General features: G+C 41.3%; 1 protein-coding gene across 1 annotated transcript; it reads left to right on the forward strand.

Annotated features, from left to right (window-relative positions):
- Positions 1-14,131: 14,131 nt before the first annotated feature.
- On the forward strand, positions 14,132-19,448 carry LOC110690704 (elongation factor P-like). Its single transcript, XM_021867578.1, has 7 exons — positions 14,132-14,369; positions 14,494-14,571; positions 16,009-16,115; positions 16,905-16,982; positions 17,931-18,032; positions 18,344-18,425; positions 19,082-19,448. Exons 1-7 carry the CDS (start codon positions 14,237-14,239, stop codon positions 19,198-19,200), a joined length of 699 nt encoding a protein of 232 aa, XP_021723270.1. The 5' UTR covers positions 14,132-14,236; the 3' UTR covers positions 19,201-19,448.
- The last annotated feature ends 249 nt before the right edge of the window (positions 19,449-19,697 follow it).

Raw genomic sequence — 19,697 nt, forward strand, 5'->3', positions numbered from 1 at the left:
GAAGCTCACACAGCTTCAGACGGGACCCTAAGGGCCCGGCGCACCCGTCATACCGAAAGGAGGGAACGGGAACATCTTCAAACTGGACCCAGTGATCCAGCCGGTGCACCGCCTGTTCAGCAGCAGCCGGCTGATGGGTCTGCTCCCATTACAAGAAACGAACTCATGACCTTCATGAGGGGCTTCAAGGGAGAGATTCAAGAGTTGCTCAACAAGAAGCCTGCTCTGGCCAAGGAGTAGTCGGCTAAGAAACCTTCCACTTCAGGGAAGAGGAAGCCAGTTCAAGGGCGAGAGGCGACCCCTCATCCTAACTCTAGGAAGTGGGAGCCGTCTGCCCTTGATTTCACAAAGTACCGCTTTCCTACTCCAGGAAAGAGGAAACCTGTTCGTCATATTCAGACGGACGGGTCGAAGAAACCATACACAGATGCTCGGTTATTGCTAGAACAAAAGAAGAATGACCGATTGTCAGAGTCGGCCTCTACTTCAAACTTCCAAGACAGTCTGCGCAATACCTCGATGAGGCATACTCAGTCGCATCATGAGAGTCAGTCAGGCGGTACCTCCCGTCAGTCCGGCTTTCATAGTGACCAGGCGGTACCAAACTTACCATTTGTACCGCAACAACAATATTTTTTGCAGCCACCTCTGTTTGGTGGGCATGCAGCAAAGAATGTCCAACCTATGGACTGGCAGCTACGGTTGCTTAGACTTGGGGAACAGCCGTCGGCCTTCTCCAAGGAAATTGCTGAAGCCGCTCAGCCGACCAAAGTGAAAAATGTATTAGTAGGCGCCTATGACGGCACTACTAACCCAGAAGACCATTTGATGGCATTCACCAACCTGATGTACCTTCAAGGGTTGGATGATCCCACCTGGTGCAAGTGTTTCCCAGCGACTCTCAAAGGAATCGCACAACAATGGTTCGGCAACCTGCCGTCTGGTTGTGTGAATAACTTCAGGACGCTTGCATACTTATTCACCTCCAACTTTGCCATGAACATCCCTGCGAAGAAGACGACCCTTGATTTAGGAACGATTCAGCAGGGCGAGAAGGAGGGGCTTCGTTCTTACATCAGGCGGTTTAACCTGATGAGAATACAGATTCAAGGGTTACCGGATGAGGTAGCCTATACTGACTTTTTCAGAGGCCTCAAAGACGGATCGAAATTCAAATTTGATTTGGTCCGAAAGAGGGTGGCGACTCTTCAAGAGGCCTTGATTGAAGCAGAAGCCAATATACAGGCGACTGATCTTTGTAGTACAAAATAGTCGGACGGGAAAAGGTTCGACAAAAAAGAAGGGCGACAGAAACAGTTGTCGAACAAAGATGAGAAGAAAAGAAAAGAGGTCTGGGCGACTGATTCCTCTAAAAAGCCGGCCCAGAAGAAGAAAAAAAGAATTCAAACCATACTCCCCAAAGTATGCGTTTAGCAAGGATAGCCAAGCTATCCTAAAGGAAATCAAGGGACGGATCTCAATTGAGAAGCCGGTCCCCATGAAGGGTTCTGCAAGCAACCGGAACCAAGAAAAATTCTTTGATTATCATGAAGATGTTGGTCATCAAACCAACGAATGCATCAGTCTCATGCGGTATCTGGACCGCCTGGCTGAGCAGGGCGATCTTGACACTTATGTCAAGAAATCTACGGGGAACACTTCCTCGAAAAAGCAGTCGGCCAAAAAGAGTCAACAGGCCGACAGCTCTGATACAGATGATGCAGTCGTCTACACCATTGCAGGCGGCTTCGCAGGAGGCGGTCCCACTATTAGGGGCAACAAAGACAATATCAGGCGGCTAGATGTAAATTTCGTTCACCAAGAACGGCCCTCCAAATATTCATTTCCTGAGATTGTCATCACTGAAGAAGATCTAGGAGGGGTAAGGGGGCCGCATGACGACCCTATCGTTATTGAGTGTAAAGTGGCCAACCAGAGAGTTGGCCGAATCCTTATAGATACTGGAAGCTCCTCAGATCTTATCAGTAGCAAATGTCTGTCAAAATTAAAATATCAGACTGATTTCATACATCCGGCATCCCACCCTTTAGTAGGGTTTGGAGGAGGAGGAGTCCACCCAGTGGGACGAGTGGATTTACCCATCCGCCTGGGTGAAAAAGGGGAAGGACGACACATGGTAGTCCGGTTCCTGGTAGTAGAAGAACTCTCGGCCTACAGCATGATTCTGGGACGACCAACCCTGAATAATTTCAAGGATGTTATAATCCCATCTCTTATGTTGCTCAAGTTTGAGAGGGATAATGGAACAGTCGGGTCCCTAAGGGGAGATTAGAGGATGGCCCGAGAGTGCTATCTCTCGGATATCAAGCCCACTTTTATGACCGCTGGGTCAAGTGGTGGAATAACAGACCTTGACAATGTCAAGAAGAGTGCGCCTGTTCAAGAAGCAGGCGGCAAGAAGAGAAAGGCAGCCCAGACGGGGGCCGCAAGAAAAGACAGAAAATAGCAATCATTGGCAGAGGAGCGGTCGGACGAATTCCGCCCTCAGCCGGCTGGTGAGCATACGGACCTGATCTTAGACGACTCACGTCCTGACCGAACAGTCAAAGTTGGGACGACTGCTCTGAAAGTCCTGGGTGACGATTTGCACAAACTATTGAAAGAATACAAGGACATCTTTGCATTCGAAGTCCACGAAATGTCAGGCATTAGTCCTGACCTGGCAGTACATAAACTGGTTGTGGATCCGAAAAAGAAGCCGGTAAGGCAGAAAAAGCGGAACCATGGCGAAGAAAGAAGTCAGGCGGCAGCCGCCGAAGTTAAAAAACTACTTGATGCAGGGTTCATTCGGCAATGTTACTTCCCAGACTGGGTTGCAAATGTGGTGCTTGTTAAAAAGCCGAATGGCACCTGGCGAATGTGTGTAGACTACACAGACTTAAACAAGGCGTGCCCCAAAGACAGTTACCCTCTGCCTAAAATTGATAACCTGGTCGACTCAACAGCCGGTCATGCTTTAATGAGCTTTATGGACGCCTACTCTGGTTTCCATCAAATTCCTTTATGGAAGAAAGATCAGGAGAAGACGGCCTTCGTCACTGATCAAGGGTTATACTGTTACACGGTTATGCCGTTCGGTCTTAAGAATGCCCCGGCCACCTTCCAGCGAATGATAAACACTGTGTTCTTTGATCAAATCGGGAGAAACGTCGAGGCATACATTGATGATATGATTGTCAAGTCTAAGCTTCAGACAGATCATCTGTCGGACCTCCGAGAAACTTTCGCCACACTCAGGCGGCACCATGTCATGCTCAATCCCAAGAAATGTGTATTTGGAATTGAGTCTGGGAAATTTCTCGGATTCCTTATCAATCAGAGAGGAATAGAGGCGAACCCTGAGAAGGTGCAGGCGGTCATCGACATGCAGTCGCCTCGTACCGTCCGAGAGGTTCAGAAGTTAACACGTTGTCTGGCGGCCTTGGGACGATTTCTAAGCCGATCAGGCGACAAATGCTTATACTTCTTCCAGGCCATTAAGAAGAAGGCAAGGTTTGAATGGGGGCCGGATGCTGAGGCGGCCTTCTAGAAATTGAAAGTTCACTTGCATTCCTTGCCAAGGCTGGTCAGCCCTTTGCCCAAAGAAGTACTCTACATGTACATGTCCGTCTCTGATCATGCGTTAAGCGCTGTTCTTCTTGCTGAAAGAGGCGGCTGTCAGCTCCCGGTCTACTTTGTCAGTCATGTATTGAAAAATGCCGAGTTGAGGTATCCCTTAGTGGAGAAATTTGGTCTTGCACTCTTCATGGCTGTTAAAAAATTGAAGCCCTACTTTTTGGCACATGCAGTCGTCGTGTATACAGATCAACCTATCAAACGGCCACTGACCACCATGGAGTCGTCAGGCCGAATGATCAAATGGGCCATAGAAATACAGAGCCTCGAAGTTACTTTCGAGCCTAGAAAAGCAGTGAAGGGGCAAGCCTTTGCTGACTTTATTGTTGAGATGACTCGTCCCCCTGATTCTCGAGATCCAGACCAAGTCTGGAGGTATATGTGGATGGAAGCTCTACTTCAAATGGTTGTGGAGCAGGCGTCATATGTCAGTCGCCAGAAGGCGACATGTACGAATATGCTCTACGCTTCAGCTTTCAGGCTTCAAACAATGAGGCAGAATATGAAGCTTTACTAGCCGGAATCCGCATGTGCAAGGCGGCAGGGGCACAAAAGATAAACGCCTTTTCCGATTCACAATTGATAGTAAGTCAATATAATGGCGAATACGAAGCAACCCATCCGGCCATGATCAAGTATTTACAGGCGGTACGACAGGCAGTCGGTTCCCTTGAAGATTTTCATCTGACTCAAGTGCCGAGATCAGAAAACAACCAGGCGGATGCACTTTCAAAATTAGCATCGTCCGCCTCTTGTGATACTCCTCGAACTGTTTTTGGGAAGTAATGGAGAAGAGAAGCATCGAGGAAGACCCTATTGGAATCCTAGACAGAAGCTCAACCTGGATGGATCCAATCAGGGCATATCTGACAGACGGTACCCTGCCGGATGATCATCACCAGGCGGCAGCGCTGAAAAAAGGGCAGCCAGTTTTGAAATGATAAAGGGAGAACTTCACAAAAGAGGGTACCTTCAACCCTACTTAAAGTGTGTTACTCCAGAAAAGGGGCGAGAGATACTAGACGATCTTCACTCTGGTTATTGTGCTTCCCATATAGGCGGTAGGACGCTTGCTCAACGGGCAAGGCGGCAGAGCTACTTTTGGCCTACTTTAGAAGCAGATGCAATGGAGATGGTGAAAAAATGTGACAAGTGCCAAAGGTTTGGCAAACTAATTCACCGTCCGGCTACTGACCTCACTACCATTCATAGCCCACTACCGTTTGCTAAGTGGGGCATGGATATTCTGGGTCCCTATACGCCTGCTACAGGCGGAAGGAGGTACATACTTGTTGCAGTCGACTACTTCACTAAATGGGTGGAGGCGGAGGCTGTAAAGGGAATCAAGACGAAGGATGTAATTTCATTCATCTAGAAAAATGTCATCACTCGGTTCGGGGTTCCCATGTCTATGGTCTTTGATAATGGTCCCCAATTTGAGACGTCTGTTCTCAAAAGCTGGTTGGGTGACCAAGGAATTGCACACCACTTTGCATCAGTCGGCCGTCCACAAGCAAACGGCCAGGTAGAAGCCTTTAATAAAATCATCTCAGACGGTCTCAAGAAAAAGATTGAACGAGCAGGCGGCCTATGGGCGGATGAATTGCCACATGTTCTCTGGGCCGTTAGGACGACTGAAAAAGGGGCGAATGGAGAAACTTCATTCCTCCTAACTTATGGTGCGGAAGCTGTTCTTCCAATAGAACACTACGAGCCGACTCTTCGAGTAATGCTATATGACGAAGAGGCAAACTGGGAAGCCATGCGCCTGGCATTAGACTCACTCCCAGAAAGGAGGGGCAATGCTGTCTTGCGCCATGAAATTTACCGCCTAAGAATGACTAGATCATACAACAAAAAAGTACACACGCGTCCACTCAAAGTGGGAGACTTTGTACTTAGAAAAATGGAAGCAGTTGGTAGGGCTAATGAGTCTGGAAAATTAACTCCCAACTGGGAAGGACCCTACTGAATCTATGAAGAGGTCAGGGACGGTACCTACCGTCTGGAAACACCAGACGGCCAACCGTTGCCTCGAACCTGGAATGTAGATAATCTTAAGAAATATTTCTTTTGAATGATGTAAATAGTCGAGGGCTACTTAATAAAAGTTTGATGTTTCATTCAATTTTGTACTAAGAGGGGCATGCCTACTGACAAACAGTCGGCTACTCTCCATGCTTAATTTTCATTTTTACCTAAGAGGGGCACGCCTACTGACAAACAGTCGGCTACTCTCCATGTTTAATTTTTATTCTTACTTAGGAGGGGGACGCCGCTTGTTCCACACAACCGGTTACTCTCCCATAACACAGTTCACCAAGAACTATCAAAGGCTCATGGCTAAAATGATCAGACCAGGCGCCAAGCCAACTGATCCAAATATAAGTTTAATTCGACCTGTCCCAACATTATAGCAGGCGTCCGACGGCATCCATCCGGATGAAATTCGTCGCAGAGAGCAGCTCCCTTTTGGGTGGAACATTGTTCTATAAAATCATTACACGGCACCTATACGACTGTCTAACCAAGACAACCACGTAGCCGTTTCCCGGACAAGGATACCTCTCACTTAACTGACTAATCAGGTCAAACAAGTGTTCGTAGTAACCATCCGTGTCAACCAACCGACTGAACTACTTGGGATAAGAACAGTTGGTATCTTATGAGTTAATAGCCAACAAACATTGGCGAATAAAGGGGAACAACCGGTACCCACCGCTTGATACCTCTACTACTCAGTCACTTGGCGACTAGTAACAATTATGTTTCCATGGTCACTCCTACAAAAAATTTAGTATGAAGCTAAAAAGGTGTTCATACAGCGCCTGTTCACACTAGATTAAAAGTGGCGGGGAACAGTCGGCCTGGACCGACTAGAGTCTCTAGCTTAAAAAACAAAGAAACAAACAAGGCAGGTAGGAAACCACCTTCCTACTTGGTTGAAGGAAATCCATTCTTTAAAGTGGCCGACTGGTCGCTTAGCCTGGAAACAGACAACCAGTCGTCCAGGGGCATAGGTGGCGTGACTAACTATCTCGTACCTGTCCGCAACTATCGGCCATGCAAAACAGTCGGTATAGTGTGCAATTGGATATCAGAATATTCGATACTTAAACAAATTTGAAACAAAACAAAAACGAAATATTTCGGCATAAAAAAGAAGCCGGTCATTAAAGACCGGCCAAATATTCAGAACCCCGGCCCCCTGGCCGGGTAAATAGAAACAAACGGCACTCTTTTTGCTGGACTCGGCTTCAGCTGCATCCTTCTTCGATGCATTACCCCCAAGCGGCACAAGCGCCACTACCGACTCCTCCTCCTCCAACGCCTCGTCCTCAGCAGCCGCCAGGATCTCTTGATTATATCTATCAAAACACTGGCGGTACGTTTTTTCCCAGGAGGAAAAGTCGGCATTGGGGAAGAGGCGGCCCCAGGTCATGCGCTGGATTTGAGCAGAATCTTCCATCATCTCCCGGACCAGCTCTTTCTTTTCTTGCTCGGCCTTTGCCGAGAGCTCCTGAGTAAGACTCTTCTCCTGGGTCACCAGGCGTTCCTTAACGTGCGCCAAGGATTTCTCCAAGGTGTCGTATGAGGACATTTTTTGGCGAAGAGGTCTCAGCTCGGCCTTGAGATTGTTGATGGTCGCCTCCAGCTCGCTATTTTTCTTCTGGGCCGCCTCTAACTGAGCCCGGACAGCAGAAGTAGCCTGCGCCTGATAATAAAGAATGTCAATTGTCAGAACCTCATTTTGGGCAATTTGAAACATTGCCTTATCACAGTCAGAGGCGGCCATAGCTTTTGCAGCCTTTACCTCTTTGTTCTTCCTGTCAAGCGGCTTGCGAAGGCCGTTCACTCGGAGCAGGGCCTAAGTAAAAGGGAACAGGCGTCAGTTTTCAAACAAAAAAACAGGCGTCCTAGAATTTAAATAACCAAAAATATGCTAAGTATACCTCAGCAAGGACCCCTGCAATCCCGTCTAGGTCAAGGGTGCCGACACCCTTAACCGCCTCCCTCTCAGCCGGAGGGACGGCCTTGATCATAGACTTGGCCACCTTGACCAAGTCAGGCTCCTGAGGGCCGGCTGCATCAACCATAAACAAACGAGTTAGACCTAGTAAAGAAAGGAACAAGTCTAAATTCACAAAGACAGCTTCATACTTCTAGGCGGCCCGATTGGAGTTTTAGAAGGAGTGGCCGGCTGTTTCTCAGCCGCCGCATGTTTCCTGGCAGAACCAGGAGAGCTCGCAACAGTCGTCCTCCGGGTCTTGGAGTCCGGCTGTTGGGAAGAAGAAGCTCTTGGAGCGCCCGTCTAAAAAATAAAAAAAAAAACAAAAACAAAAACAAAACAACACTCGGTCAATATAAGCATAAACCCAACTCCAAAAAGAGAGTGAAAGGTTCGAATCTCACCAAGGGCGCCCCCTTGTTGGGGGAGTCGGTTGAGGACTGTTGCATGATGGAGGCCCGCAACATGGTCGCCGCAGTCTTGGAGGCGGTAATTTTGCTCATGGCGTCCGCTGCAAAAACAAATAGCAAAGTTAATAAAAAGTCATAACAGTAATGCATGGAAAAACAGAGTATTCGACAGGTCGGCTACCTCTTGAGCACCGACTGCTGAGGCCACAGGCGGCCAAAAAGTACTCGTCGTAGAGCCATTTGAAGCTCGGGACGCAGTGCAGGGGTACTTGCTCTCGTACCCCTGAAGTAGAGTCGACCCTCGACTCTACTTTAAAGAGTCCTTTATCCAGGATCTCTTTCTTAGCTTTGGGGGGAACAGGCGGCATGCTGCGGCCGCCTGCAAGAAGAGGCGGATTCCTGTTCCACCTGTTGAAGCGCTTGTTCAGCTCTGTGTCTGAACTCTCAATGATAAGGAAGGTGCTTCGCCAGTCCTTCCACTTGTTTGCTTTACCTCTTGTCATGAGGTAGCCTCTGTGGCTTGTCAATTGATACCAGCCGGTACCGCCTGCCTTAGGGGTCCGGCTGAGGTAGTTCATGTGGGCGAAAGCCTCGAAGTTTGGCTCCACCCCGTGCAGTTCGCACCCGGCCACATAGCCGAGTACGTTGACCCAGGAGTTCGGGGCTAACTGCCATAATCCCAACTCATACCCATCCAAGATCCGCTGAACAGCCGGATGTAGTGGGAAGCGCAGCCCAGCCTTGATGGCCGCCTCGTAGCAGCCAAAGCAGGCGCCATCATAACTAGTACCAGCCGGCCAGACGACTGTGTCTTCTGGATCCGGCACGAACACTAAAAAGTCGGGGCCCATTGTGTGGTTCGCAATAAAGCTCCCCACTTTCTCTTGCATGGCCGTGATCCGGCCCCACGGGACAGTGCAGTAGTAGGGGGTATTTTGCTCTCGGTAAGAGGCGGATGGCTCCGCCCAATTGTCCCCCTTCTCAACTACGTGAGAAAGCCTCGCCTCTTGTAGGCGACTGTTTTTCTCTTCTGTGTCCAGAGAAGCATGACCAGAAGAGCTAGACTCGGATTCGTCCTCTGACGAGTCCGAAGAGGACGACTCCTCCCCTCTCCCAGAGGGGCCCGCCTCCTCTCCTTTAAAAGGAGCAGGAGAGAATGTAGACTTGTCAACTGTAAAATTGGAAGGGGTCACTTTGACTCCTCCCTCAGAACTGTCGGCTTTCAAGCCGCTTTGGTTCACTTCCACATCTGGCGCCTGGTCAGATGTTTCACTAATCGGCACCCTTTGGGAGGAGCCGTTTGAGTTCGAAATCCTAGCAGTTCTTTTTGTTCTGGCCATCATGTTCTGCATAGACACAAAGACAGTCGGACTTTGTATAAAGGGCAAAGATGGGTCCGGAAAAGGGCAGGCGACACTCCTAGTCCTAGATTCAGCCGTCCCCGGTGACCGGCTGATCACTAACCTAGGTCGTGTCGTGTGCTTCCGTGGTGCCATTTCAAAAAAGAATAAAATAAAGAGAAAATTAAGAGTAAGAGAACCGACGGTTACCTGAACGAGTGACGTTGATGGAGTTCTGAAAATCCTGTGCAGTCGGCTTGTCAGAGCAGGCGGTAGGCAGAAAGGGTCCAAAATGTCAGAGCAAGTTCAGGGGTCCGAATGTTCTCTCAAAAAGTTCTCAAGTGTGAAAATGACTGAAGTCAACACTCCCTTATATAGGCGAAGTGAGAAGGCGAAGGGTCACTTCCAAAATTCATAATTTGGGCGGGAGAATCTCTCAGCCTTTCGCCGAGTGACACCTGTAGCAGGCCGTCACCTGTTACAGTGCGACACCTGTCACATGTAACACGTGACCAGTCACGTGCCACCTGTGAGGGGCAAATGATTAGGGGATTTTGCTCCCACCAATCGGAATGTGACACGTGGGCCAATCAGGTCCTGCCAAGTGTCCCCCAGTTGGAACTGTCAGGGCTTGCCACGTGGCACACGCTTATTCGTCCACCTTGGACCTATTATGTCATGACACGTGGCATACTCCATGCCTAATGGAGAAACCGGCCACCCAGGCCCAACTTCCGAGGGAAGCCCAATCAGCCCTAGGCTAACCTAAACCTAGGATTGGCACGTTTCCCAAGGTTATAAATACCTCCCTTAATCCTCATTAAGAGAGATTACGCACATTAAACACTCTCACCTAGAGAGACCCAATCACTTTAATTTTCGCATTAATTACTCCTTAATCAAGTACTAACTTGACCGTCGGAGGCGGATCTCCAATCATCCGGAGCCTCCGTTTGTTTTGCAGGTACAGGCGTCCGGTTCCAGTCTCGGAATTGTAACTCTCCCGCAGGACATCAGAAAACCCCGAAACAATAACTCCCATAAATTATCATATAATTTTATTTTTTGTATCATAATATTTTTTTGGAGCGAAGAAATTAGTTCAAAATGTACCACATCTATTATTTATAATATATTCTAATCAATTAAAATATAATACTTCAAAATCTAATATAATTTTATTAATGTGTGTAAACCTACCTCTCAAACGGGTCGGATTACAAGTCATTTCGGACGGGGTCATTATTTCAGGTGACGGGTCAAGAAATATTTTCACCAATATTATTATTATTAGTCATTACATGCCTACTACTTAGTTTAAATTGTCACAAAATTAAAACACATAATTTCCTAACTACATTTGTATCAATGATATGTTTAAAATTTGACATATAGATTAAAAATTAATCTTAAAATTCAATAAACAACCCGGACATCGCACGGGCACAAAACTAGACCAGATTTATAATATATACTAATTTAGAATTCATAAAATTATAGATTTAAATAGATCTCATAAAATAAAATAAAAAAGTAATTTAGAATTCTATTTGGATAGAATTTTAGGATAATATTAATTTTATTTTCGATAAAATACCAATATTTCAAATGTACAAATTCAATTATAATTCTATTAACAAACTTATTAGATTATAATTCTCAAAAATTATCAAATAAATTATTTTTTATGTCATAATATTTTTTTTGGACAAAGAAAGAGTTCAAAGCATAAAACATAGATTTATAATATATACTAATCGGTTAAAATAATATACTTCACAATCTAGCAAATCTTATAAAGATTAAAAATTTATTCTAAAATTCAATAAACGAGCCGGGCATTGCACGGGGCACTAAACTAGTAACTTATATATAAAGCTAAAATTTTAGCCAGGTCACGAAATAGTGATACTTGACATTCTAACTTTTCGTCAAGTGTCGCGCCACCTTGAATAGATTTAAATAGATTCATAAGATAAAAAAGTTAGTGAAAAATTCTTTTTTCAATCAAATTAGGAAAGAATTTTAGAATCAGATGGTTAGTTTAGAGTTTTATTTTCGATAAAATGCCAAATAATAAACTTATAATTAGGCCACAAGACAACATTGTATAGCATTTTAACTTTTCGCCAAGTGTCGTACCACGTTGGATAAATATAGATAGATTTTGTAGAAGGAAAAAAAATTAATTTAGAATTCTATTTCAATCAATTAAATTGAATTATAAAATAATTTTATCTTAAAATTGCATAATCAACCCGGGCATCGCACGGGGCACAAAACTAGTATATAATAAGGCTATGTTCTCATTGACTGAAATCAGCTGAACTGAACGAAACTGAGCTGAACTGAACTGAAATGAATATTTTATAAGAGAAGGAAATTAGAAGCTGAACTGAACTGAATTTCAACGTAAGAGAACAGGCCCTAAGTCATATTTTATTACGGAGTATTAATTTGATTTGGAAAATTTAGATATATGGAGGAATATGGGAGAGTTGAAGAAATACATTATACAAGCTAGCAAAAGCAAATTTGAATTGAACGAAATACGTGTAAATGGAAAGTAAAAATATCAATGAAAAATTAGTAATGTTATTTTTATTGTTTTAAAATAAAACCTCTAGCTTTATAAAAATTCAATCAATGAAGAAACCAAAGAAGTGACAAGATATAATGAATCAATGATACAAAATTTTAAAACACTATTATTATAGTAGTGGGAATTGAACGAGATTATGATTATGGCAAGGAAAATTAAAAAATTGTATCCAAATTAATGGGTGATTTAAAATTAAAATCAAATATGATAATGATGATCATATGCATTTTTCATGCACTCATGCTAATGAAGTGATGATGCCATCACCATGGAGGCATGATGAGAGAGAATCAAGTGATGAAAATATGCACGTTGAAATGAAGAACATGCATAATAGATTAATAGTATAAAGTTATTTTCACCAAAATATAAATAAATAAAATAAAATAAAGTGATGTCATGAGAATGAAGTGATGATGTTAGTAGTTTAGTTGAGCGTGCATTGCGGGCCGGGTCAGTGGGCCACCAACATTCCTTACTAGTTATTGATGTGATGCATTTATATTCTTGTCTTGTAATTGTCTATGTTTTGTGCTACCCAAATTGTCAATTTTGCAATTATTGTATTGATTAGTCTACTAATATGGATTGTGACTTGTTACCCTTTTTTTTTTAATTAGATGGATAAGGAATAAGATTAATGCATGGTTGGTAGTTTGAGATCGATTATGTTACTAGTCCTGCTTTGCATTATCCGATCCTAAATAGTTTGGATTTTGGAAGTAGTGATTTAGTGTTAAAGATTAGTGGTGTAGGGTAGAGTAGATATCAATTAGAAGAGTAACTTGGTGAAAAAAATTTAGAAAATAAATAAATAAATAGGAGTACTAAAAGGGATAATAAAAAAAAAAAAAAGGGAAATGGGGTTAATTATAAAAGATTATTCTTTTCTTAATAGTCTTCCCAGATATTTATTTTGTCAATAGACTTTCCATTTCACATTTCTATAGGCCAACCAAATAATAAACTGTTAACCATTGGCTCATTGATCTTTTCTTTGCCATTAATTTTAAAAGCGTTTTTAAAGAAGTTAAGATGTCAGGTGACACTATTCTTATTTAGTTGAGAATAAATTTCACATGTTTAAAATACATGAATTATATAGTTATTTTTTTCAAAATTATACTTAGTACATAGATAAGGATTTGAATCCTGACAAATGGGACAACTCCACCTATCTATAATAGATGAGTAGTTTAAAAAATGTGATAATTTCAGGCATCATCCGAACCTAAAAACTAGTTTACTCTCTAAAATTAATGTTTTGTTTACTCGAATTTCACTTAATAACACTTATCTTGTCTTAGCTTATCGATCACTATATTACCTTTATCAAAATTTATACTTCGTATAACAAATCTAATCTTATGCTATGCGAACTTTTTAGCCCCTATACTTGTTCTTTCTTCTTTTTATTTTTTTATTTTTATTTTTTTTTAATATTTGCAAAAGCCCGAAGTCACACGCTTTTAGAAGGTGATTAAACTAGATGTACGAGTGAAAACAACATTATTATCAAAATAATTTTAACACAACAAAGTTCAATATAACTCAATTCTTTATCAAAATTACTACACATAATAAGACTGGTTAAGCATCGATATTGTACAAAAAGAAAAAAAAATTATACTCCCCTGGTTAGAACACCGCCCTCCCCGTTTTAGGTTCTCTACGAATGCGTGATTTTAGTTTATGTGTATTATACGGAGTACCACGTAATATATTTTACTTTCAGTATCTTTCTTTGTCTAGTAATCTTTTCATGAGATAGGGAGGCTTTTATATTTTAGTAATATTCCTTTAAATAGGAGATTATTACTAGTACTCTATACCTTTCCAATTAAAATAAAAAGCCCGGTTAAGCAAGGTACTCCCCAAAGAACGTGGAGTAGTGGTCAGGTCTAGGCATCTAGCCAACCTACAAGCGCATCTACTCAACAATGACACAAGTCACGACCCAAAACGCCCCTGAACCCTCATTAGTGAAAACGAACAATGTATATGGGCTAGATAGCCTAAGAGGTTCACCAAGTTATCTTATTGAAGGGCATAGGCCATGACACTAGCAAAGAATAGGCTCAATGGGTTAGTCCTAGTCCAAAAACAATTGAATTGCATTACAAAGTCCAACACTTTAGTTTTGACAATCCTTATCATGAATTGAAAAATGGCCTAAGGCTCTACTGAACTCACTTCCCTTTCTATCTCTTTCTATTTCTCTGCAACTCTCAGACCAACAATGGCGGGAATAGCCACCATCAAGCTATCTTTTTCCCCTTCAATTCGCTCTTCATCAGCTTCTTTTTCATTCAACCCATCTTTCAATGGCCTTAAACACTCCGTTGCACTACCCCGCCGCACCAGATTCTCTAGTAAATTTCTGATCCTTTTCATTTATTTACTAGTAATTTTTGCTATTTTTGAAGATTTTAGTTTGAATTTCTGTTTAATTTTATGGGAATTTTGTCAATCGTTTATTTATGTGTTTTCTTGCAGAGATTTATGCTTTGAGCAGTAATGACATTAAGGTGGGGACTAGCATTGAGGTGGATGGAGCTCCTTGGAAAGTCTTAGGTATTTTATATCCTCTCAATTTTGCTTCAATTTTCATTTTTTTCTTTTCAGTTTTTATAATTTTGGATTAATGAGAATGTAAACATATTTTTAATAATTAATGTGTTGATAATTTAGCCTTCTTGAATTTTGTTGATTTATAGCTTTACAAAAAATTGGGGTTTTGGACTGTATTTCTCTCTAATGCTCAATTTTACTGCTATCCCTTTCCCAATGAGAACTACTTGCCAAAGTGTTATCCTTTGTGGGATATATGTAGTTGGGATTCGATCCGAGGTCATAGACCTCATAGTTAATTAGTTACCACCCCCATGAGGCCATGACTTTTTGCAACTAAGATGGTTGACACCCACAATAAGTAGCTTTTCAAACGGGATTTAATGTTAAAGACATGAATTCTTTTGATTTTGATTTCTAATATAGCTTCCCAATGGTTATCATCAATTCAATTTTAATGTCCAAATGAAAAAAGTGCATCCTTGATATTTGGTTTGGTGATTGAAGATTATAGACAATGGAGTGTGGTGAAGACGGGGTTTGGTTTGTTTTGTTATCTCGCCAAAAAGACTAGGCAATTTTAGCTGATGGACTGCCTCCCTTCATCGTCCTTCATACCTTCAAGAATGAGGGAGAAGGGAAAGTAAATTTAACGTAATACACCGTAAATTTGTATGATGATTTATGATCATTAGCTTGTGGTATTTTTTTTTCGATTAGGGAGGAGGGGGGGAGCCCAGGACGCATGTAGTATGTAATATAGGGTGAATGTTTACAGGTTAACGGTGTGTTTGGATGAAATGGAGGGAAAGGAAGGGAAGGGAAATGGAGAGATGGGGTATCCTTCACTTGGATAACAAATGAGGAAGGAAGGGAGTTGGAAGGAAGAGAAATGAAGGGATTAAATTGTAGGAAATTGACCCCTTCAACAATGGAGAGATTTGGAAGGAAAACTCACCATTCTTCCCTCCCCTCTCCTTCTCCTCCCTTCCCTTCTTTTTCTTTCCCTTTCTTTATCCAAACATACTGTAACGTTTTGTTTGGATAGCAAAGAAGGAAGGAAAAGAAGGGGAGGGAAAATGAAGGAAGGGAAGGGAAAAGAAAGGGAGGGGGAGGTGAGCTCCATTTTCCCTCCAAATCTCTCCAATTTTGGAGAGATTATGGTTATTAAAGAGAGAGGGAAAATGGATCCCTCCCTCTCCTTCCCCTTCCTTCCCCCAATCTTTTACCCAAACAAGAGATTTTGTCCCCCTTCATTTCTCTTCTCTTCTTTTCCTTCCATTTCTTCCTATCCAAACAAAGTGTAAATCTTTCTGATAGCTGGTTTGCATTTATGATGCTGAATCTTCCAATTGCTTGGTGACTAGAATCATACGTAGTAGTTAAAAAATTAATTCTTTAACCTGTGAGGCTGAAAACATTTTTCCATGGATTTTGTAGAGTTTCTTCATGTGAAACCTGGAAAAGGGGCTGCTTTTGTGAGGACTAAAATGCGCAATTATGTGACGGGGAACACAGTTGAAAAGACCTTTCGAGCTGGAGTCACGGTATGTTTTCTGGATGGTCAATTTTTTTCATGGCTATGTATCTGCACATCTGTTCTTTATCCTTAGCTTTTCTCATCCTTTGAAGTGAGGACATTAACACTGCTTTGTCATGCAATCAAGAATTAAAGGTCAAACCCGTGTCCTAAAATGACAATTTTAAAAACTATTTAGGCATCACAAATTGACCTCTTCAGTCTTTACGAACTGCGTAGATGTAGATATAATGATTGGCCATGCATTTTGTGCAGGTTTGACAACTTGACGTTCACATACCAGTATTATCCCACATTTCTTATTCTATGTGACGGGGCAGAAGCAGTAACTTTTCTTCATGGTTTGGGATAGTTGAATTTGACATAATGAATCAGATTGGTGGGGGGAATACATTTTTCATCTTATGTATGTTGTTTGTTATATAAATGACTGATGAAAGGGTTCTAAATGTGTACCCTTTCTTCTTAGACTTATCTTCAATGGGGATGATTATGATGAAAACGTGTACTCATATGGGGATCCTTATATGATCATCATATGGGTAGAATCCAAAGATTCCCTATCAATAGATTATTACAAGTAAACTTATTCAAACTTTGAAAGGGGAAAAAGAAAACATGCTCCTTCCAAGTCCCTACCACTCAACCAGCACGCTTTGATGAGTGGTGTTGTATGAGCTTTTGATCTTGATCTTGTAGCCATGTCAAAGTAGCATCTCATTAGTATTGTAAACAGTAATCAATTCATTTTTTCTAATTGAAGCTTCTTGGTTGGACATAAAATTGAAATTGACAGATACCTGAAGCAAATGTATCCAAGGAAACAAAGCAATTCACATACAAAGATGGAACTATGTATGTCTTCATGGATAACGTACGTTTCTTACCCTGTAAATTATGAAATTTGCAGTGTTTTTTACATGGCTGTAGGTCACTATACTTCTTGATTAGCTACCTTAGTAGATAAAATGCTTTGATTCCTATGCATGCTTCAGTGTTGGATCATCATTGTTTTGATGCTTTACCTTTCTTATGCCTGTGCATGCTTTACTTAATCATAATAAAAAGACTGATTCTTTGTCATATACTCTATATTTTGATTCAGTGCTTTCGACTATTCAATCTCATTTTCATGTCAATGTGAGAAAGGGTGTTACTGATAGTTTTAGAGGTTGGGTGGGGGGTTTATTTATTTATTTATTCTAGTAGCTTTTTTTTTACTTCATGTTCAATTGAATATGATCTGAGCATGTAGCTTAAAGTTTTTAAATACATGACATACGGTATAGAATATTTTAGTATTATCCAAAGTTCCAAACCTTGTCAAGTTTTCCATTGCCAATATTAAGTCACTAAAACTTAATTCAATCACTTGGAATTTTGTATAACTAGTTGACATTGAACTTATGCACCCTCTTCCTCAAAGCACCTTCCTAGTTCCAGCAATGAATCTATTATGAATCGACATAACTGAACTATTTAAAAGTGATTTCCCTTCTCTCTACCTACTCTCCATTTTTAATTTTTCTGCCCCACTATTTCCTCTCTCTTATAACTAACCAACTATCTTCCTCTTTAAGCTATTCTTAACAAACTAATTATACAATATCCACACTATCTTCTATCAGGCCAGTTGTAGATTAAGAATTTAATTTCAGATGTCAATATCACAATATGTGAACTCTATTAAAAGATTCAAAACATTTCCTTTTGAGAATTAATGTGCTAGTTCTTCACTGTGAATGCTACTCTGAAGGTATGTTTGTATGTTGTGTTATACATGTAGAAGTTGCAATTGAGAAATGATTTTACACATTTTCAGACTACATATGAGGAATTCCGGCTCAGTGAGAAAGATGTTGGTGATAAGACCAAGTGGCTGAAGGAGGGCATGGACTGCAATCTGCAGTTTTGGAACGGAAAAGTAATTATCTCCACTTATTATGACTGCTGTTGTTGCTTTTGACTCTTCTCGTCATTCTATAAGTCATGACTTATAGGAAACATCAAGATTCTATTACTATGATGTGTTTATCCTTCATCTTCCCGTTTTTTTTTTTCATTAAGCATTTCTGGTATTCATCTTTTAAAAACTTTAAAAAAATCCTTATAAAGAAAATTTGTTCTTCTTTTTCTTCATCTCATTCTGTACCTCATGTGGGGAAATTTGAGGGCACATTTATCATTGGCACTTCTAGTTCAGCAAAGCTGAATTGTTTTTTGAACTACTTGCAGGCAATTGATCTTGAATTGCCCCTCATTGTGAAGCTCACTGTTATTGATACTGAACCTGGTATTAAGGGTGATTCAGCTCAAGGTATGTGCTCTAATTTACCTTTGATCCTCACTATACCAATTAAACCCACCCATTGTGCTTCCTTTCAAGTTCACAATTGAGACAGAAATGCTTGAAAGTAATGTGGGTTTTATTTATCATCCTTCAACCATGCTTGAAAGACTATTTATGCACTGGTTTCTGCAACTAATCTGATCTTGTTAAGCGTTGTGAATTGGCTATAAACCTATGCTCTATTCCCTTATCTTGCATCTGCAATTATTTGTCATAGATTCCGAGTCTTAGGAGCTGGGTAGATGCGTATATGCTATTTACTTCAGTGAACTCTTCATACAAAGTATTTGAAATACATTTTATTGGTATACGCACAATTTCTTCAAGTTAACTAATAATCTGCGAGGAGAGAGGCCGAGAGGGTTGATCTGGTGGTAGCTTGTATTTGGATTTCTCTGTACTTATTCAGATTTCTGTTTACATGCAATAAGTCATTGGTATGTGTTAATACCGTAGAAGTGGGTTGATTTCTTCTTGAAATTACTCTATTTAATCTACTATTTGTTTGTGATTCTATTGCACTTTGTAGCTAGAACAAATGTTCTATTAGATGGCTATGTATTTATACCAGGTTTAGGGTAATGTTTCTTTCTTCTTAACAGTTCCATGATATTTGATTGTAGGTAGTACCAAACCAGCAACAGTTGACACTGGAGCTATTGTTAATGTACCGTTGTTCATAAATATCGGCGATGATATTATGATTGATACAAGAACAGGACAGTATAATACTCGTGCGTAATTAATGTTTCAAACAAATTTCGGCACTAATGTAATTCAATGCTTAGAGTTTTTGTTGTATTTATTTGTGTCCATATTACTGTGACGCTCTGTTCTGTAATTCAAGGTTAGGATTTTGTTCTTGATGCTATTGAGATAGACATGATGCTGTTGAGATATACATGTATGTCACGTGAATCAGTTGGGAGGATTTTGTATAAATATTGAATCAATTCAAGCTGAAATTTTCTACTGCCTGAGCAAGCCTTTCCTTTTAATGTCTGCTGACAATTAGTGCTGCATTTTACTCCGTTTGATGGTAAACTCTTGTATCAAGTGCTTCATTGTCCTGCTTTTATGAAATTATGGGCTGTTACAACTATTTTGTTCAAATTATTAAGTCATGATCTGATCATTCTTGCGAGGCAGCTTATGCATCTGGGGTACTTGTTATATTTTCGCATAGAAAAGACGCTCTTTCTCTCTTATTCAATTCTCACACAGAGGGTGCATCTCAAG

This window comes from Chenopodium quinoa, unplaced genomic scaffold (assembly GCF_001683475.1).
Source record: "Chenopodium quinoa cultivar QQ74 unplaced genomic scaffold, ASM168347v1, whole genome shotgun sequence".
Lineage (NCBI taxonomy): Eukaryota > Viridiplantae > Streptophyta > Magnoliopsida > Caryophyllales > Amaranthaceae > Chenopodium > Chenopodium quinoa.

Excerpts from the sequence above, each read along its gene's own strand:
- LOC110690704 (XM_021867578.1), top strand. The coding sequence starts at position 14,237 with ATGGCGGGAATAGCCACCATCAAGCTATCTTTTTCCCCTTCAATTCGC. Across the intron at positions 14,572-16,008 it reads AGCTCCTTGGAAAGTCTTAG|AGTTTCTTCATGTGAAACCT; the intron begins GTATTTTATATC and ends TGGATTTTGTAG. Across the intron at positions 16,983-17,930 it reads TGTATGTCTTCATGGATAAC|ACTACATATGAGGAATTCCG; the intron begins GTACGTTTCTTA and ends ACACATTTTCAG.